The 27,585-nt window shown below is 38.3% G+C and overlaps 1 protein-coding gene across 1 annotated transcript in view; it reads right to left on the bottom strand.

The window, feature by feature from the left end:
* Positions 1-746: 746 nt before the first annotated feature.
* Positions 747-27,585, bottom strand: part of LOC124715937 (RING finger protein 10) — a 109,738-nt gene continuing 82,899 nt past the window's right edge. Inside the window, exons 8-12 of the mRNA XM_047243132.1 lie at positions 22,924-23,175; positions 11,490-11,664; positions 5,595-5,730; positions 5,199-5,424; positions 747-1,694 (exon numbers count right to left, since the gene is read on the bottom strand). Coding sequence (XP_047099088.1) covers positions 1,606-1,694; positions 5,199-5,424; positions 5,595-5,730; positions 11,490-11,664; positions 22,924-23,175 — 878 coding nt within the window. The 3' untranslated portion in view covers positions 747-1,605. The remainder of the gene's footprint in view (positions 1,695-5,198; positions 5,425-5,594; positions 5,731-11,489; positions 11,665-22,923; positions 23,176-27,585) is intronic.

The raw sequence follows: 27,585 nt of genomic DNA on the forward strand, positions 1-27,585 counted from the left end.
AGGATAATAATGTTGCCATGAAACTTCAGTCAACTTCCATTTTATATTAGGTATATTGTATGCAAACTTTCAATTGCAGTGCTTATGGTGTAGATGAATTTTGTGCATTGCACATTTCAATGTGGAGAGAAGACAAAGAATCTTTTACTTAGGCACAATGTCAATGTTCCTGTAATTTTCAGTCGTCTGTCACCTATGCTGGTAAAATCATGGGTGTAAAATTTGTGAGGAAAATTGTCATTATATAACATGGGTACAACTGTTAAAAGAGTCTTCATACTGCACTCAGAGTAATTGCTGTGCTGATATTACTGATAGCTAAAGTCATGTTTGTTTCCCTCTTGGGGAGGGAGAACATGGATTAAGACTGTCCACACAGTGACTTTTACACAGATTTTGTGCATTTCATTGGGCACTGTATAACTTTATATTCACTCAAAACTGGGAATTATTCTGCAGTTGCTATGAGGTAGACTACCGTAAATTATGAATAACGATCTGTATGAGACTGTTGAAATTAATTTACAAAATACCAAGACCTTAACTGTGTTGATCTTGCATCAACACACATTTTTTTAAGTTCCTCACAAATCAGTAGTCCTACCATATGTGAATTGTGTGGGGTTTCGGAATACTGTAATTTGTATTAGTGGGTGCCACTGACATATTATTATATTGGAATTTAAAATACTCCACTGACCTACAGTACCATACTGCAACTTCTTTTGAAAATAAGGTACAAACAGTCAGTTTTATCAAATTTTATTCAAATTAAATTTATAATATTTTAAACATAATAAACCTTGAAAACATGGCAATTTCAACAAATATCTGATTCATGTGCCTTGTCACAAAATTGAACACTGAACTGTAGGAACAAATATCACAGAAGCCAGGCCCGAGGCCACCCAGCCAAAGATTCCACACAGCAGTGCCAAGACATTGGCAAAGGCATTATAGCACATAATATTTAGGAAAAATTATAGAATAACCTTTTATGTTTGTCAAATAGTACATTCTGCCATACTGATTTAAAAGTACACAGCTATATTCAAACAGGAGTCTTATCAATCTTTATCACAACCAGTGTTGCCTCCCTTACTGTTTGGTGGTCTACCAAACAATGATAATTTAAGAAAATTAACAAAAAATCTACTGCTTGTGCGGTATCAACAATATAGCATCCAAACATTACATAAACCATATTTATACAAGTACTTCAGCAAAGGATATACCTTTTCATTAACTTTGTGAGTACTATACATTTTTGTGTTGTACCTTCCACAGCATTACACAAATTTTGTAACCTGAATGTTACTTTAACTGATAAATAACCTATAGAAACAAATACCCAGTAACTAAAACCTGACTTAAGACAAATGCCACAAAACCATCAGAAAACAAGGATTCTTCAAGGGGCTACAGTGCAGTAACTATTCTTTATTGAAAATGTAAAATAAGATTAATTACAATGTTAAAATGAAGCTAAATTATTTATATTAAATTTAAGAGTTTGTGAAATTTTCTTCATTGCAAAAAACTATTAGAATTTAAAGACAGTGTTTGAAAGCAGAATGAGACAAAAATTGAAACTGCAATGTGAAGCTACTTGCTAGAACATGCCATGCCAGTAGCAAAAAGAACTTTTTGTTTCATCTTTTTCTTCTTTTTGCCTGAAGAAGGTTGAATGTTGCCTGGAAAAGTACAATTTAGAATTAAAACCCATCATCAGAAATGTGAAATACAGCAATGACTCATACCTGCCTCTGAATTTTTGACATGAAAAGTAAATGATTTTAGAGGGATAAGGAACCAATGGACTGAGTAGTGTGGAGGAAAAAGATGGGTGGAGATGTGTGTGACCAAATAAATGTTATTTTCACAAAATGTATGTCCCAATGACATGATCCCCCTCCCCTTCCCGCCCACCATTGTATGAAATCAGTCCTGGTTCTGAAAATGTATTTCTGTCTTCTGTGACATATGTAGCCAATCTGCTGTTGCATAGCAAGAAACATTTACTTTAAATTAGTTTAAGTTTTTATGTTCTGTCCTTTAAAGGTGTGCCAATATTTCCAATCTTGTCTTGATTATGCTTGTGTTCTGATCATTGGCTAAATAGTGGAAACATTTTCTATACAAAATTCAAATGGAGACACACAGCAGTTTGATCTCTGAATAGCTCATTCTCCCACTGAACCTTACTTTCTACTGTTCACTATATTTATTCAGTGAGATTCAGTTTTGAAGATTTAACTCACCCTATGGAATACAAGTCTATGAAGGGCTTGCTGGCTTCTACTTAGGAAGAATTTTGGAGTACTTGGATAGTAGATTATTTTACTGCATAATTGATCATTATGTTGAAAGAAATGGATCATTAATAAATGTGATAAGAGCAGTGGTTTGACAGATTCTAGACTCAGTAGCTTACACGACACCAACAAATTGGGCAAGCATTCAGAAAAAATAGTGACCGAAAAAAGAACTGACAAATCAAGCACTTCATATTAGGATCATATGGAAAGACCTCCTGCATTTGCACACCCCCCTCATCTCTGTCTACTGTGACGGGGGAATATTTTTTAAGCACTCAGCACTATGAATAACGCTGAAAGCTTAGTGGTATGTTTTCAGGTGTACAGCCAAGACATTGAATCCAGTTTACTGCACAATACTCTGATGTTCTGTCCTTTAAAGGTGTGCCAATATTTCCAATCTTGTCTTGATTATGCTTGTGTTCTGATCATTGGCTAAATAGTGGAAACATTTTCTATACAAAATTCAAATGGAGACACACAGCAGTTTGATCTCTGAATAGCTCATTCTCCCACTGAACCTTACTTTCTACTGTTCACTATATTTATTCAGTGAGATTCAGTTTTGAAGATTTAACTCACCCTATGGAATACAAGTCTATGAAGGGCTTGCTGGCTTCTACTTAGGAAGAATTTTGGAGTACTTGGATAGTAGATTATTTTACTGCATAATTGATCATTATGTTGAAAGAAATGGATCATTAATAAATGTGATAAGAGCAGTGGTTTGACAGATTCTAGACTCAGTAGCTTACACGACACCAACAAATTGGGCAAGCATTCAGAAAAAATAGTGACCGAAAAAAGAACTGACAAATCAAGCACTTCATATTAGGATCATATGGAAAGACCTCCTGCATTTGCACACCCCCCTCATCTCTGTCTACTGTGACGGGGGAATATTTTTTAAGCACTCAGCACTATGAATAACGCTGAAAGCTTAGTGGTATGTTTTCAGGTGTACAGCCAAGACATTGAATCCAGTTTACTGCACAATACTCTGATAACTGACAGTCACCATCTTCATGTTCAGTGAGCTATAGTTGTGTGAACTTGCTGCCTGGACCCCAATCAGACTAAGTATTGTTAGTAATTCACATAAACTGTTTGGAGTACCCAAAGATGACTGGGCTGGTCGTGGAAATATCACACAGAAAAATAAAAAAACAACAGAACACCAGAAAGCACACCATAATCAATGCTGCTGAGAAAACCCACGCGATCTCATCACAGGAAGATCACTACTTGTCTGGGGCTGCAAAATTGTATAAAATACTGGACCTGACAGGTTGAAAGGTATTCCACTGTTGTTTCTGTAGATGATCATGTCTGTTGTTGCACTACTGTCTTACATATATTGGTAGTCGCCAAGTGAGATTCATCAGAATTTAAACCTTGCCTTTACACAATTGTTACATTTTGGAAATGTCTGGGCCAGTTTTCATGTATATTGAGGACCATTCTGGAAAGACGTTATCAACAGGACAACATGTAAGATCACGCAACTCACAAACTCCCTTATTTCCTGAACAACAACAACAACAGCTACTGCTTCTTGAGTGGTCTACATACTCACCTGATCTTTTTCCTATCAAGAAAGTGTGGTTCATAATCAATAACTGGAATGCGGAAATACACTAATGGCCACAATGATTTGATTTGGGCATGCACTCAATCAGAAAGGTGTAGACTCAATGGTGGGGCTGCGAACTACTACATTATGTCGTCAATGTATTAATGAACCTAAGTGCAATCCTGTTACCGCTTATGTTTAACATTCTGCCTAACAAATCTGTACTGGATTACTTCTACTCACCTCCGAGTCTAATTTTAAATGCCCGGGATCATTACAAGACGATAAAAAGTAAAGCTGTCATTAACCAAACGACGGTGCTTTATTACAGTCCGATCCAAGAATGAAGGCAGTTCGTATATGTTGACACACGGATGAAGCTTGCATTGTTGAAGATCCCAAGCAACAGTTATGGTACGCATATGCGTCTGCTTTCCGCTTTAAGAAAGTGTATATCTTGAAAATTATGTCTTGGAATGTGTCACTTATCCACCACGTTCAGTGATGACAACTTGAAACAAATGGAATAAAAATTCACTAAACAATGCACTACAATCATGTTTAATGCTTACACTAGCTACAGCATTCAGAGCAGAGCACTCTGAACACTACTGAACACTCATTGGCTGTCGGAGACATTGTTCGTGATTCTAACTACAGGGGTCGTCCTATTGGAGGTGGTAGGCCACTGCCTTCTTCTGATCAAACTTACTGACCAGTCAGTTACAAGGGGACTTCCAGTTAAACTTGCATTCCGAACCATGGTGCAATTCAGCTTTTTTCACATTCACAAACATTTCCAGAGACGAATGGAGTGATAAATGACATAACAACCTCAGGACTGAGGGGTTCAAGTCAAAGATCTTTGGATCTGTAGCCTGGCACTTTACAAATGAGATAGAGCTAGCACAAAATGAGAAGAGGGATAACTGTGTAAACTGAAGACAGTTACTGTTTTTAAATTTAACTGATAACAGCACGTTCTCAATCACTTGACATGCTATCACCACATAAATGGATTTAACCTTCACACTTGAATAAACCACTCAATTTGGTGCTTCAACCCTACTGCAGTTTATCCTTTAAGCATTTCTGTGCTATACATTACAGTGATATACACTTAAGTTTCTAGACAGTCAGGTGAAATATAAATAAAATGACTTCAAAGTTTCATTTTCATAATAAGGCAACTGCAAACACAGAGTTTCTGTACCACCAAAAGCATATGAAATATTAAAAGTGTACGGATAAAGCAATTTTTTAACAATTCATAGAAACGGTCCATTTTAAGCACATTAAACTATTACCTTCATTGTTCTGATGTGCAGTAGCTGCTTTCTCTAAAGCCAATGCAATGGCATCACTGAAGCTCTGCTGAAATGTAGGTACAGGCACATAACCTTCAAGCTCTGTCTCACTGTCAGAAGAATGACGAGCACCAGTGTGCTGGGTGGGTGCTCTTGGGGAAACTGAGGATGCTACACTGACCCTAGGCCATACTGATGGTGGTCGGCTCTTACCCTCACGAAGCATCTATACAAAAATAGTACAAAATGTTTAATTACAACAGAAGTATCAACAAGTTTTATCTACATTGCAATACTTTTGCGAGGTTAATGATGTTAGTAAACAAACTAGGACTAACTCTGCTGGTGATAAAATTACCAACATTCAATTAAAACCATTTATAATGTGTTACCCACCTGGGCAAATGATGGGCCTGTACTGTCTACATTTTCAAGGCTCAAAGTCTCAACTACAGATGGTAAGTTATCTTCTTGGGATAAAGAAGGACTACTGGCCAAGCTCGACTCTGCAGGTGATATAGGGCTGTCTACTCTGGAACAAAAGACAGCTCATGAATTTAACAAATAAGTGAATTCAAAAGACAGACACTAAATACATCACAAGTTCTCAATGCTTTTCAACAGTGTGGAGGCATGTCCATAAAGCAACCTGCCTTATACAATGGGAAAATATTCTAGCAAAGCTGTAATTTGACCCTCAACCATTTCAGAATTGTTTACATTCTCCATACCATGTTTGAAATGCAGGCTAAAATGCAACTGAGCTAGAAACTACAGACTGCATGGAATACGAAAAAATGTGATATGTTTTGTTTCCTTTTGTCATATGTAATGAATGTGGTGGGACTAGACTATCATTACGTCCACAATGTAAAAAGCTTTGTGGGGCGAACAATAGTAGGTATTGGATTGACAGTGCAGTATGAGAGAATTAAGCATGTGGCTTGTGACGGTGAATCAACATCGGAGTATTGAAAGCAGAGAGGTTACAGTGCAGCAAATTACAGTTGTGTTTCTGGCATTACTGATTGTTTACTCTTGCTTTTGGGTTTTTATGAATGTAAATTCTTTGATTCAATATTCTTGTTATCAGTGAATTTATGAACACTAACAATTAATGAAGTAATTTAATACTCTACAAGATTTTTTAAGTGTGAATTAACTGCAGTAGAGGAATAGTACCTTCAAATAACATTACAAACCAACACTGGCAGAATGTTAGCAGCATGTAAGCCACCAAAAACATTGCAACTTAAATACATCAGGTTCAAGGAATAATACAGGGTGATTCAAAAAGAATACCACAACTTTAGGAATTTAAAACTCTGCAACGACAAAAGGCAGAGCTAAGCACTATCTGTCGGCGAATTAAGGGAGCTATAAAGTTTCATTTAGTTGTACATTTGTTCGCTTGAGGCGCTGTTGACTATGCGTCAGCGTCAGTTGATGCTAAGATGGCGACCGCTCAACAGAAAGCTTTTTGTGTTATTGAATACGGCAGAAGTGAATCGACGACAGTTGTTCAGCGTGCATTTCGAACGAAGTATGGTGTTAAACCTCCTGATAGGTGGTGTATTAAACGTTGGTATAAACAGTTTACAGAGAATGGGTGTTTGTGCAAAGGGAAAAGTTCTGGACGGCCGAGAACGAGTGATGGAAATGTAGCACGCATCCAGCAAGCATTTGTTCGCAGCCCAGGAAAATCGACTCGCAGAGCTAGCAGAGAGCTGCAAATTCCACAATCAACTGTATGGAGAGTCCTAGGAAAAAGGTTAGTTATGAAACCTTATCGTCTGAAATTGGTTCAAGCACTGTCTGCAGCTGATAAGATTAAAAGAATCGATTTCTGTGATTTTATCCTTGCTCAAATGGAAACAGATGAATCTTTCGTTTCAAAGATTGTGTTTAGTGATGAAGCAACTTTCCACACTAACGGGAAAGTCAACCGTCACAATGTCTCTATATGGGGCACTGAGAATCCGCGGGAAACAACTCAGTATGAACGTGACTCGCCTAAGGTGAACGTTTTCTGTGCCATTTCAGCCAATAAAGTTTTTGGTCCCTTTTTCTTCGAAGGTGCTACTGTAACTGGACTACAGTATCTGGAGATGTTAGAGAATTGGCTGTTCCCTCAGCTCTAAAAAGAAGCACAACAATTCATATTTCAGCAGGATGGAGCGCCACCACATTGGCACTTATCTGTCCGTAACTACCTGAACGTCAACTACCCGAGGCGATGGATCGGCCGCCAGGCAGCCCGTGACAGAGCACTTCATCACTGGCCTCCAAGAAGCCCTGATCTTACCCCCTGCAATTTTTTCTTATGGGGGTATGTTAAGGATATGGTGTTTCGGCCACCTCTCCCAGCCACCATTAATGATTTGAAACGAGAAATAACAGCAGCTATCCACACTGTTACGCCCGATATGCTACAGAGTGTGTGGAACGAGTTGGAGTATCGGGTTGATATTGCTCGTGTGTCTGGAGGGGGCCGTATTGAACATCTCTGAACTTGTTTTTGAGTGAAAAAAAAAAAAAAAAAAAAAAAAAAAAAAAAAAAAAAAAAAAAAAAAAAAAAAAAACTTTTTAAATACTCTTTGTAATGATGTATAACAGAAGGTTATATTATGTTTCTTTCATTAAATACACATCTTTAAAGTTGTGGTATTCTTTTTGAATCACCCTGTATAGGGAATAATATATTTTTTAAACATACATTTTTTGAAGGTTCTTTTCATGATTGTGTTCAAAAACTCCTGAGAAACCAACAATGTCTAAATATCTGTAGTCCTGTGCACATTCATTGTGTAGTTTCCTTAAGAACACTGCATTTGAGCTTAACACATTCACTGTTTACAGCTTTTATTTGATAGAAACAAAATGTAACCAGTCAATAAACCTTGGTAGTTAAATGTGGAGCTCTTGAAAAAAAAGTACGTAAACAAAGAAACGCAGTATTGCAGGGATTTCAACATTACTGGTTTACCAGGAGAAATGCACCTGACCCCAACAACAGAAATGTCACCTGATAATGGAGCAAAGCCTTCAAACTGCACTGGACATAAAGAACTTAAACTGAATGTCTGGCTTCAAGTAGTCTGGGCTCCGGATGGCCACATGCACTACCAAGAGGGAAAACTGTCATTCACCCAATGGCTGTAGCACACTGTACTGCATATGCATCAGCAATACGAACAGTAGCTGGCACCACAGTGACATAATTCCCAGTTGCAGCTCAGTTACTTCAATGACTGCTCCAACCGATATGCCCTTTATTTATTTATTTACATGTCAAGTTCCACAGGACTAAACTGAGGAGCAAATCTCCAAGGTCATGGACCGTGTTAGTACATGAAATTACAACAGAAAAGTAATAACAGATAGAAATAGAATATTTATGAACCCAAAAAAGTCAAACCATTAAGTTTAAGTACACACAATCGACAATACAATAAGAATCAGCTTAATTTTTCAAGGAACTCGTCAACAGAATAGAAAGAGTGACCCATGAGGAAACTTCAGTTTCGATTTGAAAGTGCGTGGAGTACTGCTAAGATTTTTTAATTCTTGTGGTAGCTTACTGAAAATGGATGCAGCAGTATATTGCACACCTTTCTGCACAAGAGTTAAGGAAGTCCGATCCAACTGCAGGTTTGATTTCTGCCGAGTATTAACTGAGTGAAAGCTGCTTATTCTTGGGAATAAGCTAATATTGTGAACAAGAAATGACAGTAAGGTAGGTGTGTGTGTGTGTGTGTGAGAGAGTGAGAGAGAGAGAGAGAGAGAGAGAGAGAGAGAGAGAGAGAGAGAGAGAAGAGAAGAGGGGGGGGGGGGGGCAATGTCAAAATACCCATCGCTGTTTGCCACTTCAGTGGTGTCAAGCAAGAGGGCGGAGTGGAGGTCTGTTGCGTTTTCTGATGAAAGCCAGTTCTGATTACGTGCCAACGGCCATGCGTTGGTTATGAGAAGGCCAGGTAAGTGCCTGCAACCAACCTGTCGGCAACCTGGACACACTGGACCTACACCTGGAGTCATTGTCGGGGTGCGAGTTCGTTACAACAGCAGGAGTACTCTCATGATTATCCCGCACACCCCGACTCCAAATTTGTTCATCAGTCTGGTGATTTGACCCGTTGTGCTGCCATTCATGTAAAGCATTCTAGGAATGTTTTCCAACAGGATAAAACTCGCCTACATACCACTGCTGTAACCCAACATGCTCGATGGAGTGTCGACATGTTGCCTTGGCCTGCTCAATCACCAGATATGTCTCCAATCAAGCACGTATAGAAAAACGTCACGTGCCAACTCCTGTGTCATCCTAACTCCACATTAACCGTTCTGACCAAGTGAAACAGGTGTGGAATTACATCCCACACACTGACACCCAGTACCTGTACGACACAATGCTTGCTTGCGTTCAACATTCTGGTAGTTACACCAGTTGTTTGTACCAGCATTCCACATTCCAATGGCTCTTCTTACACTTACATTAGCCTGTGAACCTGCAATGTTAATCGTTTAAATATGTTACCTAGACAAATGTATTTCCAAAATTTCATTACTCTACATTAATTACTACTTCTTGTTGGGATTTTTTTTTCCTGTCAGTGTATATAGCTAGTTCGTCTACAGATTTTGATAAATGAGTTTAAGAGTATCGAAATACGTAACATGTATGACAGTATCATTTGACTGCATGGACTTGGAACCTTAAATTAATTAAACTGCCAGGTGACGATGGACCTTAGCATATTACATAAATTTCAACTTGATGCCACTTTTTCCTGGGAAAAGTTACCTTAACAGACATACAACAAATGGAATAAAAAAAATAGATAAAGTTAAGAAATAAAACTTGTTATAAAATACCAACAAACAATCTTTGGATTTTTTCCTTTACTTGTACTGTGAAATCTTGCTTCTTGTTCTAGCTCAACAGAAAGTTCCCATAGGTTCTGACGAGTCAGTCTACGAATATAAAAATATGTGACGTAAATGGTCCTATCTTTTGATTGCACTGATTTAGGACCTTAAATTTTTCATGCCACCCAGGGACTGTAAACCTTCATATGTAACAAATGTCACATTTATACCTATTTCCTTTTCTTAGAAAAAGGGGCATTAACATTCAGGCAGATAGACAGATAGATAGTGAAGCAATCCTATAATAGGATGAAATTTTCACTCTGCAGCAGAGTGTGCACTGTTACGAATCTTCCTGGAAGACAAACTGTGTGGACCGGGACCTGAACTTGGGACCTTTGCCTTTCACGAGTAAGTGCTCTACCATCTGAGCTTACCAAGCGTGACTCACAACCCGTCCTCACAGCCTTAATTGTGCCAGTACCTTGTCTCCTACCTTCCAAACTTCACAGAAGCTCTCCTGTGAAAGTAAGAGACTATGTATTGGCAGAATTAAGGCTGTGAGGAAGGGTCATGAGTCGTGCTTGGGTAGCTCAGATGGTAGAGCACTTGCCCGCAAAAGGCAAAGGTCCTGAGTTCGAGTCTCAGGTCCACACATAGTTTTAATCTGCCAGGAAGTTTTGATCCTATAATAGTTCAGTTTTTCACTAACTGAGGTACGGAATCCTAAAAAATAAATAAAAAATTATGTTTAAAATTGTTGGCAACTATGGTTCATAGAAAGTGCTGCAACTGGAATCATCATCATTTGTTCATTTGTTGCCTTATTTGATATTTACACCCCCCCCCCCCCCCCCCCTCCTCTCTCTCCCTCTGCTGGAGACATCCCACTGCAAGAAAAATACAAATGAGTACTTTAAGCTTCTTGTCTGTGTTATACGAAACGCACGGTTACTGCGTACAGGAATATTTTAAACTGCAGCAGCTTGTCTGACAATATTATTTAATATCTAATTATGAACAGGAGTTTCATTTAGTAGTGTTTTCTCTGTCTGCCTCCTCCTCTTTCCACTGAAGTTGTCATTGCGCATGATGTACACCAACCACATTGTTTTTGTACTTTTCTGTTGCTTACTGCCTAGAGGACACATTTAAGACTATTAAATCCACATCACCATTTGCAAGTTATTCTGTCAACTCCTCTGATGCAGTTGAAATGGTATAATAAGGCACACATACATACTGTACAAACGTTGTACTATACAAATGTACAAACGCACGCACGCACACACACTGCATCTCAAATGCTGAAGGAAAATACTAGGTACTAAAGCACTGTTGACAGTTTCACATTTTCGGATTTCACTGAGGCTAGTAACAGTTCCAACTAAGCTATACGTGTGACGGTACACAAATTTCACATACCTAATACCATCAACATCGGTGCCACATTGAGGAAATTGATGCTGGGACTCTATACGAATATTTGGAGTAGGATACCTGCCCCAGCGTTTGTTCTCTTCCTCTGTAATACGTTTTTCACGTTTACGCTCATCTTGTGCTTTACGCCGACGCCTTTTACGCCTTACCTCCAACTGATCTGTAACATACAATTTCCAGTTCAAGATATCTGAATAACAAAAGGCAATACTAAAATAATCAAACAAGGAAAATGTTTACACAAGGCCTAAAAAAATCTAACATATACTTTTCCATCGCGACCAGGAGAGCACTGAAAATGGTATTTATATTGTGTAAATGAACTCAGTTAATCAACAAACATGAAATTAAATCAATACATGTAATGAGAAACTTTCTACAATATTGTCACCACAGTGAAGTCCACTTCGGAAGACAGGGCTGTCAATGGAGTTCAACCCTTAATATTTCAGCACTTTTATTACTGACACCAACATATAGCCAGAAAGAAGGGATCTCCTGGACAGTGTGTTCAGTTATTTAGAGAAACACTGAACATCCCACAACATGACTACTTATACATCAATCGAACATTCCAACCTGCGGCAGAACACACACATACAAGACTGTTGTAAATGGCAATCTTTCGGAGCCAGTGGCAACTTCTTCAGGAAGAAGGGTTGAAGGGGGTAGGAAGAATGGTGAAGGGTGAAAGAAAAGAACTGGAGAGTTCTACGAAAAGGGAAAGTCACCCAGAACTGCGGGTCAGGGGAGACTTACCACACAAGATGAGAAGGAAAGAATATCTATCCAATTAAATATTTTGGCAATAATTAATGGTTTTCGTTGGTAAATGATTGAATATTCCAGATATACAAACAAGATGTTTAAAGAACCTTCCAGTAATCATAATAAATAACAAATAACTGCTAGTGGTTCGGTTTGAACCAGCAACAGGCACCATGTCAGCCGGCTGTGCCGACTACTACACAGAACTGCGTGCACCAGAACTCATGGCATTTCTCCCTTTCCCGGAAAAATAGTAATCTTCTCTTTCAGAAGTCCTCACTCTGACTAAATAAAGCATCCTGGATCCTTGTGTTCTGGCTGTGTTGTTAAATCCTCATTACTACAAAGAGCTTAGCATAGAGTGCAGCAGTCTCCAAGCAGGGCCCTGATAGCTGCGAGTAGGGGCCACAGAGCAGTGCACACATACCACATTGTCAATGGGTAGCACGCAGCAATGGCACATCTTGAGCAGCCACCAGCAGCTAGCACTTCGAGTAATTTCACACACACACACACACACACACACACACACACACACACACACACACACACACACGATGATACATCTCATATCACCATAATGGAGCAGTCTGTTGCCACCACTGCTGTCACAGTGTGAGACTTAAGTTGAGCAGCAGTTCCATTTTTTAAAAATTTTTCAGTTTATTTGTCAACCACAGCCGTGGAACAAATAATTAAAAAGTTGCCAAGTGATTACAAGTCCTGTGATCTGAAAGAGGCACGAGGTAGCCAAGAAATTTCATTAAGTACGATGAGGACCCAATTTAGAGAAAATTTAAATAATTCTGTGAGCCATCTTAGGAATAAAATGGGTAATTTAAAGGATAAAATGAAAACTGATTTAGATAGTTCCATGGGTACATTTAAGAAAAACTTAGGGAATAGACAGTAAATTGGAGGTTTTAAATCTAAAATTTGGGGAAGTAGAGCAGAGGTTGCTTATTAGAGTTTATGCAGTTGCAACTGAATTGATGCAGGTGGACAGATATGTGACACCAGGGATACTGACACAATGCAGGCTGTGGTTGAAGTGAATAAAAAGAGTCAGGTATGCAATGAGAAACAAAATCTTTATTGATGAATGAATTACAGGAAGGAGATGAAGGATGTGGCTGCTGTAAAAAAAAAAAAAAAAAAAAAGAATAGCAATGAAGTAACCAACAGAGTAAGTAACTTAGGGCTAATCAATTTTTCTGGAAAGGGAAGTGGTCCATGATGCAGGAGCCCGATAGCAAGACTCTCAGGTGAAAGCAAGTAATATGAAATAGATTTTCTTGCTGCATGCAGATTGTTTTGTGCAGGGTATGAATGATGAGGTTAAAATAATATCTGTAAAGAGATCACACTGCAACAGCCATTAAACAATGACGTTTCATTGCAGTCCATGCACCAGGAAGTTAGGATGGCTGTGGCAGCCCTTAGAGTGTCAAATGAATAGCAGACAATTGTGAGCAGGGTATCACATGCAAAACATATGTGGCTGTCTTCAGTCACTGCGAATTTGTCCAAGCAGCCAGACCTTGTCTGTATACCGTAAACAACATTTGCAGTGACTCTTCTAGGATTTGGGGGAATTTCCAGTTCTGGAAGGATGTACACTGTCTTTAAATTTATGGCCATCTTTTTCTCGCACATAATTATTAAAAACACAGCATGCTTTTACTATAGCAATTGCAAATTCTTCTCTAACATCCACTGGGTGATGGAAAACTCCCAATTTACTTGCCAGAATATCAAACATACATTCCATTAACTGCCTAGCCCGAGACAGTTGGTGCAGACTATTTTGTTGTTTGCTACACTCCTTCCTCCATATGGACACATTACACCAAGTGCCTCATCTCAGACAATGGTGCACGACATCAGTATTCCACTGTTTGATATGATGCTTCTCACTTGTTCCCATAAATCTTTATTGATGAGTATGTTTTATGCAAAACTGACTGCTCAAAAATAGAGGAGTCCCTACATTTTCCATATGCTCCAATATCTATGTATGCAAACAATCCGTGCTGCATAAAGCAGGTACAACAATGGAAAAATAATTTTTATTATTACGGTAAAGAGAACCTGAATAACGTGGCTTTGCATTTCTTATGAGACAAAGGTAAACAATTTTAAGATTTTCACGTTCATCTCACTTGGCTGATCAGTCCCGGCTGTCCGCCAGCTCGCAGCTAAAGTTGGCTGCTTGAAATTTCAACTGCCTAAGCCAAGTAACCAAGGCCTGACTGCCTAGTGCATTATAGCCCTAATGGACCAGTGTATGAGGGGAAGATTTACCAAGAGAGAGTTATGCCAGGAGGGACTGAGAAAGTTAGTGCACTTTGAGAAGCCACCAGGGGTATTGGCAGTAGTCACGGAAACAATCAGAGAACTTATCAAAATAATAGACGAGATAGTTATTTGGGAAGTCAGCAAAATAACAACAGAAATAGGACCCAGAATGAGAACTGGAGAGGGATTGAAGAAGATTTAATGAAGCCAACAGAAACTGAAGGGGTCAAATTATGGCTAACCAATTTTAGGAATTCGACAAGACCAATGCAAAAGATCAGGGCAAGGATATTTGAACTTCGTAGAGGTGAACAGCAAAGCCAGAATTTGAAGAGCTAAGATATGTTCCAGTGGAGATCCCATTTGTGACAATGAATAATGTGTGAAACAGGACCAGCTAGTAACTGATAGCAAGTAATCTGTATCTGAAAATTTAAGGTTATAACAAGTGTTTAAACGTGATTAGTATAAGATGTCAGTGTAAGTTATCTTATTCATGATACAATTTTTTTCTTTTTTCCTCTTTATTTTGAGTCATCAGTCTTCTGACTGGTTTGATGTGACCTGCCACGTATTCCTCTCCTGTGCCAACATCTTCATCTCAGAAACACATGCAACCTACGTTCTCAATGTATGCCGCTGGATGTATTCCGATCTCTGTCTTCCTCTACAGTTTTTCCCCACTACAGCTCCCTCTAGTATCATGGAACTCAGTTCCTCCCATGTTACACTACAATACAATGCTATGCCGTGCTGTGCTCCAGGCATACATTCTCAGAAATTTCTTTCACAAATTAAGGCCTATGTTTGATACTAGTAGACGTCTCTTGGCCAGGAATGCCCTTTTTGCCAGTGCCAGTCTGCTTTTGACGTCATCCTTGCTCCGTCCGTCATTGGATATTTTGCTGCCTAGATAACTTCATCTACTTCGTGACCATCAATTCTGATAAGTTTCTCGCTGTTCTCATTTCTGCTGCTTCTCATTACTTTCACCTTTCTTCAATTTACTTTCCATCCATATTCTGTACTCATTACACTCTTCATTCCCTTCAGCAGATCATGTAATTCTTCTTTACTTTCACTCAGGATAGCAATGTCATCAGCGAATCTTACCATTGCTATCCCTTAACCTTTAATTTTAATTCCATTCCTAAACCTTTCTTTTATTTCCATTGTAGCTTCTTCGATGTACAGATTGAAAAGTAGGGGTGAAAGACTACATCTGGTGAAAGACTACTACTTTGTCTTTCATGATTTTTTATCCGAGCACTTCTTTCCTGTTCATCCACTCTTATTATTCCCTCTTGTACATATTGCATATTACCCGTCTCTCCCTATAGCTTACCCTTGATTTTCTCAGCATCTTGAACCATTTTACATCGTTGAATGCTTTTTTCAGGTCAACAAATCCTATGAATGTGTCTTGATTTTTCTTTAACCTTGCCTCCATTATCAGCCGCAACTTCAGAATTGCTTCTTTGGGTTTACTTTTCCTAAAGCTAAACTTATAGTCATCTAACACACCATCAATTTTCTTTTCCATTCTGTACATTATCCTTGTCAGTAACTTGGATGCATGAGTTGTTAAGCTGATTGTGTGATAATTCTCACATTTGTCAGCTCTTACAGTCTTCAGAATTGTGTGGATGATATTTTTCCGAAAGTCAGATGGTATGTTGCCAGACTCATACATTCTACATACCAATGTGAATAGTTGTTTTGTTGCCATTTTCTCCACCGATTTTAGAAATTCTGATGGAATCTTATCTATCCCTTCTGCCTTATTTGATATTAAGTCCTCCAAAGCTCTCTTAAATTCTGATTCTAATATTAGATCCCCCATCTCTTCTCAATTGACCCTTGTTTCTTCTTCTATCACATTAGACTAATCTTCCCCTCATAGATGCCTTCAATGTACTCTTTCCACCTATCCGATTTTTCCTCTGCATTTAACAGTGGAGTTCCTGTCACACTCTTAATGTTACCACCCTTGCACCGAAGGTTGTTTTGACTTTCCTATACGCTGAGTCAGTCCTTCTGACAACTATTTCTTTTTCGATTTCTTCACATTTTTCATGCAGCCATTCCGCCTTAGCTTCTTTTCACTTCCTATTATTTTATTCCTCAGTGACTTATTTCTGTATTCGTGAATTTCCTTTCACATTTTTGTACTTCCTTCTTTTGTTGATCAGCTGAAGCAGTAGTACTGTTACCCATGGTTTCTTCGCAGTTATCTTCTTTTTACCTATGTGCTTCTTTCCAACTTCTGTGATTGCCCTTTTTAGACATGTCCATTCCTCTTTAACTGTGCTGCCTACTGAGCTATTCCTTATTGCTGTATCTATAGCCTTTGAGAACTTTAAACATATCTCGCCATTCTTTGGTACTTCTGTATCTCAATTCTTTGCATATCGATATTCCTGACTAATCTCTCAAACTTCAGCCTACTCTTCATCACAACTACTTTGTTATCTGAGTCTATATCTGCTCCTGGGTATGCTTTACAATCCAGTATCCGATTTTGGAATCTCTTGTCTGACCATGATGTAATCTAACTGAAATCTTCCCATATCACCCAGCCTTTTCCAACTATACCTTCTGCTCTTGTGATTCTTGAACAGAGTATTCACTATTACTAACTAAATTTATTGCAGAACTCAATTAGTCTTTCCCCCCTCTCATTCCCTGTCCCAAGCCCATATTCTGTAACCTTTTCTTCCATTCCTTCCCCTACAACGCATTCCAGTCCCCCATCACTATTAGAGTTTTATCTCCCTTTTAGTATTGTACAGCTCTTTCAATATCCTTGTACTCTACTCTCCCCCCCCCCCCCCCCTTCCCTCTTCAGCTTGTGACATCGGCATGCATACCTGGACTATCGTTGTCCATGTTGGTATGCTGTTCATTCTGATAAGAACAATCCTATCACTGAACTGTTCACAGTAAGACACACACTACCCTACCCTCCTACTCATAACAGATCTTACACCCATTATACCATTTTCTGCTGCTGGTGATATTATACTATACTCATCTGGCCTGGAATCCTTGTCTTCTTTCCATTTCGTTTCACTGATTCCTACTACATCTAGATTGAGTCTTTGTGTTTCCCTTTTACATTTTCTAGCTTTTCTACCACATTCAAGCTTCTGACATTCCACACCTCGACTCTTAGAATGTTATCCTTTTGTTGGTTATTGAATCTTTTTCTCATGGTCACTTCCCCTCCAGCATTCCCCTCCCGCAGATCCGAATGGGGGATTATCCTGGAATCTTATGCCAATGGAGAGATCACGATGACAATTTTCAGTTACAGACCACATGTCCTGTGGATACACGTCATGCGTTTCTGATTTAGTGGTTTCCACTGCCTTCTGCATCCTCATGCCATTGATCACTGCTGATTCTTCCGCCTTTAGGGCAGTTTCCTACCCCATGGACAAGAGAGAAACCTGAACCTCTGTCCACCCCTCTGCAAGACTGTTGGCAGTACGAGGGTGGCTTCTTATGCCGGAAGTCTTTGGCCACCAATGCTGATTATTAATCAAAATTTAAGCAGAGGTGAGCTTCGAGCCTGGGACGTCTTTATTACTAATCAAAGACGCTACCCTTAGAACAGGGATGCAGGATTGTTTCTATGGAGGTTTTATTCATTGGACATTGATTATATTTTCAGTTCAGTGTTGTTCCATGTTTTTCAATTTGTTGTGTTAAAGTTATAGTTGATCAAGCAAGTGTTTCAATCTGACCAGTCATTGGTATTTATATGCAAATAAATGATAGGCGACACACATTAATTGCTTTTTGTTTGTTACTAGTATCAGTGTTAACTGGCTTGCAGCAGAGTCTGAAAACCAGTACTAATGATTTGAGCTGCATTCTTTTAACTAGCTCAAGCAAAGCCTAGCGACAGAAAATGATCTTTTTATTTTACGGGCATATTCAGTGTTAACTTTCATAGATTTCTGTGCTGTTTTTTGCCAATCTTAGTGCTATTTCATTACTGGACTTGTTTTTGGCCAGTTTCACAATTTTCTAGCAGACTCTACATTACTTCTTTGCCAGACAATGTCTAACTTTTTTTTTTACTACATTCATTTTCTTTTGCCAAGTTAGGTGCAATATTTTTGCCAATTTAGGTATTTTTATTGGCGAATTTGGTATTTGTTACTAATATCTCCTTTTGATATCACATCTTTGTTCATTATGCAGGAAATGAACTATCATTGTGAGGTTATAGACAAAACTCAACCTTGAAGGGGGGCGGGGGTGGGGGGGTGGGGAACACAGCAAAGTGCACTTTCAATATTCGACAATAATCAGTTACAAAAATTGGTAAACTGTCGTCCTCTTAAATTTATAACATTTATTATACAGACAAAGTGGACATATAATACACAAAATAAGAGACATTAGGTTAGTGTCATTATTAGATTAATTTTTGTTGTTTATGCTTTTGTTTATAGAAGCATACTTACTTTTTGGTGTACACACTCAAATGTTTAAATATGCTCGAGTGTAGTGGCCAGTGTGGGAAACATGCTATCGCATAAGGTAACAGGGCTACAGCCTGACAAGTTTTGTAAATTTTTATATATTGTGATTAGAAATGAAATTTTTTTGTGAGATGTAAAATGTCATGGTTGAGTCAGTTTTTAGTGCTTCTTTTGACTGCATCTACTGCACGCAGAGAGTAGCAAGTGGCGGATATGTGAGGGTACAGCCACAAACGGCTGAATGCCAGACTTGAATAAGCAAAACAGCTGAAGGGAGCATACTGGTCATGCTAGGATGGACACATGAGACAGCTGCATGAAAGTCACTATATTCGCTGGTAGATGGCAGCATGTTTGAGTCATTCAGCCCAGCACACAACAGACTTAAACCTCCTAACTGAAAGATGCTGCAGTATAATAAATACTACGGCTGCAGAGTGCAGCAGGTAAACGGTATGTCTTTTACATGATCTGGATAAACAGCACTTGGCTGTTGGAGAAAAATACAGAGGGGCTGGTTACCACAGCAGAAACAAGAAGATACCGTACCCACAAAGTCCTCCATAATTCTGTAAATCCTGATCCACAGGACAGCTACAAAATAATCACATACGCCTTGAAAAAGAGAAAAATGATTGTGGGCATGAAAACACATGCTCATTCAAACCATTTCTTATTAGCTACTCATTATTGGAGGTTTTGCAACTAAATGAACTTCAAAAATTAATGTGTTAATGCCCTCGGTGACTTTCATAAACTGTGTGTCAACAGAACGCAGTTTGAGGAGTTCTATCAGAATATAACATTGAAAGCTTTGTTATATATATATTTCAAGCTAAAAAACAAGAATTTCTCACAATACAAATAAGTTGTGGCAGCACAGTAAACTACACTAAGGTATTTATCCATAAATGTATATATTTCTATATGTATACAAATTTAAAACAACTAACACTGACAAAACGTAATTACTGAGAAGACTAATAGACTCCACAAAAAACTAAAGACAGCATCAGAAAGCTGACAAAATTTTGATCCAATCTGATGTGTTGTACCTATGTTTCATGTAAGACTAACAGTCATTTCAACATATGGACAACACGTATTTGCGAATTTTGCGCAACAGCAGGGAAATGCTTAAACAAGTCGTGACCATCTTGTCTAGGGTCAGTCGTCCCAGATAGCTAGTAGGGGGCAGACACACATGAGAGCGATGCGAGAATTGTGTGTTTCAGAATTTTAAAGTTTTCTAAATACAAATTCATATACTTTAAACATCTGCATGCATTGACTACGAGAACTTAGGATAATTTCACAGAAGTTATCAGGCATGAATTTTTTTACTAATTTACACTTAATGCACACTAATTTTCAGTAATTTACCAGAAACGCTCATTAGTTGGTGGTGCTTACTGCTCTGGTCTAAATTTAACGAGCTTTAGTTCTGTTGTGATCTATATTAAATCAAAACCTGGGTGTGTGGTGAACATTATTTTATCACCACAAGCATTTTATTAAACTACTGGACAATAGTGTGAATAATTATCAGGGTAATGTGACAAATGCGTTGGCTATTTCCTAGACAGTGAACATAGCCAAGTAACTTAAAAACAAGCACATAATATTAGTATAGGAACAGTTTAACCAGTATTTATTCATTCATTTTATTATTACAAATTATTATTTCACACTGGATGGTCACCAACTTCCTTCAGCCTCCTCCTCAAAATTTACATTCAGAACACTAGCCAACATTTCAGCACACATAACGAGCTACAGGCCAGTGTAGAGAATTGGCAGCCAACTGTCTTCTACAATGAGGATATTGGAAAGTTCGGACAATGCTTTGACAAATGTCTTTAAAGTCGGAGTGGTGACTGTGCAGATAAGTAACTGGAAGTTGTAACTAACTGTTGCAAATAAAACATTTTTTTCACAGTGGTTTCCATTTTTCAGCCGATCAGAACTTTTTTTTTCCAAATACCCCTTTTATCTTTAGTATGCATTATAAAGTTCCAAAGCGTGAAATGCCATCAACAATAAACTTCTGCATTAACAACAAAAAGGTAACCAGATGAACGATGAGCATTATAATGCCTGTGTGCAAGGCAAAACAACCTTAATGAAAGGCGGTAAACAACAATTAAATTTGAACATATATAAATGCGTGCACTGGTTGTGACAATGACAGACCATATATTAATGGATTACTTATGAAAGCCTTTACAAATACACCATAAGCTGTAGTTCATGAAATCAGCCAATGTTGAATTTCAAAAACCAATTCTGACATTTGACAACAATCCAGACAAACTTTATGTGAAAACCTGCCCCACACTGTGTGCACAACCCACACATTAATTCCAATTAATCTGACAAGTAATTATTAGTGCCTTTTGGAAAGGGAAGGAAATTATCTGCTTTTTCTTAATTGTATCTATGAGAAAGCACATATACTTCCTTTCATTCTGATCATTTTAAATACTCTACCCACAAAAGGTCTTGTATTGGTATATATGAGCCACAAAAGGTCAACGGAAACTGGTGGCTGAGGATACAGATTTGTCACTTCCAGAGTCTTAATTGACATATTAAATTTTCATACTACACTTCTGATCACTACTGAAAATCTACTTAATGATACAAGGGCAGGATATTATAACCATCCAAATCCAAATTTATGTTAAAAACTAACTGGACAGATTGGTATGCGTGTTTTTTCCCAGTACTTTTACTTTAAGAAACAGTAAGATTGTAGCATGTATATCCTAGTGACTACAACACCTCATTGTTCACTTATTTCCTTCTTAAAGCAGCAATGTATTTGTACTCAATGAAGCTGACAAACTCAGTAATATGGCTGTCATAAATACACTCTACCGTTACTTTAAGCTGCTCGTATAAAAAAGTAAAAAACCCACTTATGTCTCAGTGTCATACTGGTAATTAGGTAGTTTAAGACTGAACTCAAAGTCTGACTAAAGATGTAACCATTCAGATATTTAATGAAATGACAACTTCACTTTACTGGTATCATACATGTGTGTGTCTATATGTGTGTGAAAATTTGTACCAAGTCCGGAAATCAAACCCGCGTCTTCTCCTTACTAGACAGGTGCGTTAGCCACTAAGCCACCTTGGCATAGCATGTCATAAAACTGTACGGATTACCCTGGGAAGCCTCCCTCCTCGATCCAAATTCTTACTGGCGCCCAAGTCTACTTTATATTCCCCCTAACACACGAACAGAATTGCCACGGTTCTCCATGTTCTGGAATAGCACCGAAGCATCATTTCATTTGTATAAGTACCTGCACCTGCGTTTTAGGCTAGAACTCCCATTTACACTGGATTCCGAGGTGCTATTCCAGAACACAGAGAGCTTAGGAAATTCTGTTTGTGGGAATTTAAAGTAGACTGGGGTGGCAGCGAGAATTCAGGTCAAAGAGGGAGGTGTGCCAGGGCAATCCATGCAGTTGTGCAAACTACTGTGCTGAGGTGGCTTAGTGGCTAACTAACGCACCTGCCTAATAAGCAGGCAACCTGGGCTCGATTACTGGCCTTGGTACAGATTTTCACTCACGACTTTAGTCTATAAATTCTGTTATTTGTCTAATGTAATTCATGAGAGTCAAAACAAACTCAAATCTTGGTTATGTTCACAGTATGTCACTACTTTACACAAAGAGAAAATTTTGTCGGAGAGAGAGAGAGAGAGAGAGAGAGAGAGAGAGAGAGAGAGAGAGAGAGAGAGATTGAATTTTAAGATCAAAAAGTCAGAAGAATGGAAAAAAAAGATTACTTCATATAAATATCATTATCAGTATTATTGTGTTAAGCACCAATACATCACTTACCATGGAAGAATTCCAAGGTGCGCCTTGGTATGGTAGGAGCCAAGATGTGGAGTTCTACAACATCAAACTGTGATGTGATTGGAAGATGCTGCAGGTAGCGAAGTCGGTGACGTAATTCTTCAGTTACCGATCCAGGTTCTTTCTCAATTATGCGACCGCGCACTGTTGGAGGGCAGTTCTCTAGCGAACCAAATATATGTTCCAGCATTCGCACATTCAATGCATGCATGTAGATGTGCTGTCCATCTGCAGCTGTAACATGAAATATTAAAATGCTGTTACTATAATTATGCTCACAGGAACTAAAGATAATTTATCAATACATCACAATGAAGTTATAACAACAGTAAAATACTTTGTTTTATCTTTCATCTCAACCCAAACAATTACTGACTGTCAACAAAGGAAACAAACATCTGCTAAAACACAAGACTTTTTGCTATCCACAAGAACCTGCACAATTGTGGATAACTGACGACAGCAACAGAAGCCACAGTCCTAGACAGCGATCTGTTTTCTTGTCAAACCTCGCGGACCAAACATACCCTCTGCAGTTAACAACCATAGTTGTAAATTGCAGCTTGTTCCAACTAAGGTTGACAACCTTCGAAAGTAAAAAATGGAAAGGTCTTTTAGGAAAAAAATTCCACCATCCTGCTCAAAAAGGCAGGAAAAGGCTACATCGGATTCGGTGGGTAGTCAACTAGAAGACAGCAACGAATCGGAGCGTTTGCAACCATCAAAATGCACACTAAAACGCAAAAAGAAGATTAAACATGAGCAGATAAATTAGATAGCAACACACAACATAAACTCACTACTTCAGACCGGACAACAAAAAATTTTAATAACAGGGATCCAAGAAATGAGAAACACCACAGAGGACGCATTCGAATCACAAGGATACAAAATTTATAATGGGAAACCAGGACCGAGGGCAATGAAACAAGGTCCCCAGTTTGGAACAGGGTTTTTAGTAAACATAAAAATAATAGATTCAGTAATGGATTTCCAAGCAGTATCACCAAGAATTGCGACTCTAAGCTTTAAAACAACGAATAAAACCTATACAATAATAAATGCTCATGCCCCAACAAATGAAAAACAAAGGAAGATGTAGATAAATTTTGGGACCTTCTAGAACAAACTGTGAACAGAGTAAATAAAAAGTATGTAAAAAATCTTATTGGGAGATTTCAATGCTCAGTTGGGAAAAGAAAGGAAATATAAAGATATAATTGGAAAATGGAGTCCACATAAATTTACGAACAAAAATGGTCAGAGACTTGTAGAACTCTGCAGAGAACACAACCTTATATCTAAATCAACATACTTTAAGAGGAAGCCAAGTAAACTTAAAACATGGAAACATCCAGACTGCAGGAAGAGGGAGTGGCAGCTAGACCATGTCTGTATGGACAAAAATTTTCATAAGGAGATCCACAATGTTAAAGTACTGAGAGGAGTACACACAGGCTCAGACCATTATATAGTTAAAATTAAAATCAAATTCACTCCGTTAAAGAAGAGGACCGGAAAAACTAATAAAATAAAAAGGAGGTTTGACCCACATCAGCTAATTGAAAGTAATAAATAGCAAAAAATAACACAAACCATCAAATTAACAGATGATCTACAACAACTAGTGCCTAATCTTAAAAAAGAAGCAGAGAATCTAGCTCCCTTGAACCCACGAAGGAAACATGCATGGTGGACATCAGAATGTGACAAATTCCATGAAGATAGACACCAAGCATGGTTAAAGTTTCAAACAAACAAAACTGAAGAAAATACCATCAACCTAAAAAATGAAAGAAAAAAATTCACACAAAATATTAGTAGAATCAAGAGAGGATTTCACAAAGATATTATAAACTCTACAGAAGGTAATTATCATAAAACCAACTCCAGGAACTACTATAAAATCTTTGGGAAACAACTGCAACAATATGAGGCCCCTACACTAATATTGAAAGATGAAAATGGAAAAAATGACACACACAGTAACAAGGAAAATGCAGAAATCATGGTAAAAGCATTTAACAAACTTCTGAATTGCGAGGAACCCAAAGAACCCTTACAAATCAATATAAATACCCCAATAAAAACCAAACCTAACAAACCACACCCTCCAACTTTCCAAGAAGTAGAAAAAATTCTTAAAGAACAAAAAAAATATAAGGCTGTGGAGAAGATCAGGTTTTTGTTGAAATGTGGAAATATGCAAGTGACACAGTCAAGATCTCCTTACACACGGTTCTAACAAAAATTTGGGACAGAACGATTCCCTGAACATTGGACCACAGCTATCATCCACCCACTACACAAAAAGGGAGATAAGAGCAACTACAGAGGAATCTCTCTCCTAGATTGCACATACAAAATTATATCCAAGATCCTATATGAAAGAACCAAGGAGCAATTAGAACAGGAGTTAGGGAAATATCAGGGAGGTTTCAGGCCATGGAGAAGCTGTGCAGAGCAGATAATTAGTTTAAAATTGATTATGGCATAGTACAAGAAACGCAACAAACGTCTGCAATAACATTTGTAGATTTTAAGAAGGCGTATGACTGTCTCCACAGACCTTCAGCATTAAAAATTTTAAGAAATCTAGGACTCCATACAAAACTAATTAAAATAATAAAACTCACTCTAAACAACGCCAAACCAAAAGTGAAGTTTAGAGGAGAAATGTGAAATCACTACAAGAAATAGCGGAGAAAGTAGGCCTTAGAATATCATTTGAAAAAATGGAGATAATGCTAACTGATCCACCACGTGCAAACAAAATTACAATAGGAGAACAGGAAATCAAAATTGTTGATGAATTTAAATATTTAGGCGAAATAATAACATACAATCTAAATGAGAAGCCATCATGTCCGAATAGAATAAAAAACTGAACTACGCAAATTACATTACCAAAACTACATATAACAAAAAAAGCCTATCTATAGATGCAAAATTAAAACCCTATAAAACAGTTACACAACCAGAAATAATGTGTTGTTGTTGTTGTTGTTGTTGTGGTCTTCAGTCCTGAGACTGGTTTGATGCAGCTCTCCATGCTACTCTATCCTGTGCAAGCTTCTTCATCTCCCAGTACCTACTGCAACCTACATCCTTCTGAATCTGCTTACTGTATTCATCTCTTGGTCTCCCTCTACGATTTTTACCCTCCACGCTGCCCTCCAATACCAAATTGGTGATCCCTTGATGCCTCTAAACATGTCCTACCAACCGATCCCTTCTTCTAGTCAAGTTGTGCCACAAACTTCTCTTCTCCCCAATCCTATTCAATACCTCCTCATTAGTTACGTGATCTACCCACCTTATCTTCAGCATTCTTCTGTAGCACCACATTTCGAAAGCTTCTATTCTCTTCTTCTCCATACTAGTTATCGTCCATGTTTCACTTCCATACATGGCTACACTCCATACAAATACTTTCAGAAATGACTTCCTGACACTTAAATCTATACTCGATGTTAACAAATTTCTCTTCTTCAGAAACGATTTCCTTGCCATTGCCAACCTACATTTTATATCCTCTCTACTTCGACCATCGTCAGTTATTTTACTCCCTAAATAGCAAAACTCCTTTACTACTTTAAGTGTCTCATTTCCTAATCTAATTCCCTCAGCATCACCCGACTTAATTCGACTACATTCCATTATCCTCATTTTGCTCTTGTTGATGTTCATCTTATATCCTCCTTTCAAGACACTGTCCATTCCGTTCAACTGCTCTTCCAAGTCCTTTGCTGTCTCTGACAGAATTACAATGTCATCGGCGAACCTCAAAGTTTTTACTTCTTCTCCATGAATTTTAATACCTACTCCGAATTTTTCTTTTGTTTCCTTTACTGCTTGCTCAATATACAGATTGAATAACATCGGGGAGAGGCTACAACCCTGTCTCACTCCTTTCCCAACCACTGCTTCCCTTTCATGCCCCTCGACTATCATAACTGCCATCTGGTTTCTGTACAAATTGTAAATAGCCTTTCGCTCCCTGTATTTTACCCCTGCCACCTTTAGAATGTGAAAGAGTATTCCAGTCAACATTGTCAAAAGCTTTCTCTAAGTCTACAAATGCTAGAAACGTAGGTTTGCCTTTTCTTAATCTTTCTTCTAAGATAAGTCGTAAGGTTAGTATTGCCTCACGTGTTCCAACATTTCTACGGAATCCAAACTGATCTTCCCCGAGGTCCGCTTCTACCAGTTTTTCCATTCGTCCGTAAAGAATTCGCATCAGTATTTTGCAGCTGTGACTTATTAAACTAATAGTTCGGTAATTTTCACATCTGTCAACACCTGCTTTCTTTGGGATTGGAATTATTATATTCTTCTTGAAGTCTGAGGGTATTTCACCTGTCTCATACATCTTGTTCACCAGATGGTAGAGTTTTGTCAGGACTGGCTCTCCCAAGGCTGTCAGTAGTTCTAATGGAATGTTGTCTACTCCTGGGGTCTTGTTTCGACTCAGGTCTTTCAGTGCTCTGTCAAACTCTTTACGCAGTATCATATCTCCCATTTCATCTTCATCTACATCCTCTTCCATTTCCATAATATTGTCCTGAAGTACATCGCCCTTGTATAAACCCTCTATATACTCCTTCCACCTTTCTGCCTTCCCTTCTTTGCTTAGAACTGGGT

The sequence above is a fragment of the Schistocerca piceifrons genome, chromosome 1 (assembly GCF_021461385.2).
Source record: "Schistocerca piceifrons isolate TAMUIC-IGC-003096 chromosome 1, iqSchPice1.1, whole genome shotgun sequence".
Lineage (NCBI taxonomy): Eukaryota > Metazoa > Arthropoda > Insecta > Orthoptera > Acrididae > Schistocerca > Schistocerca piceifrons.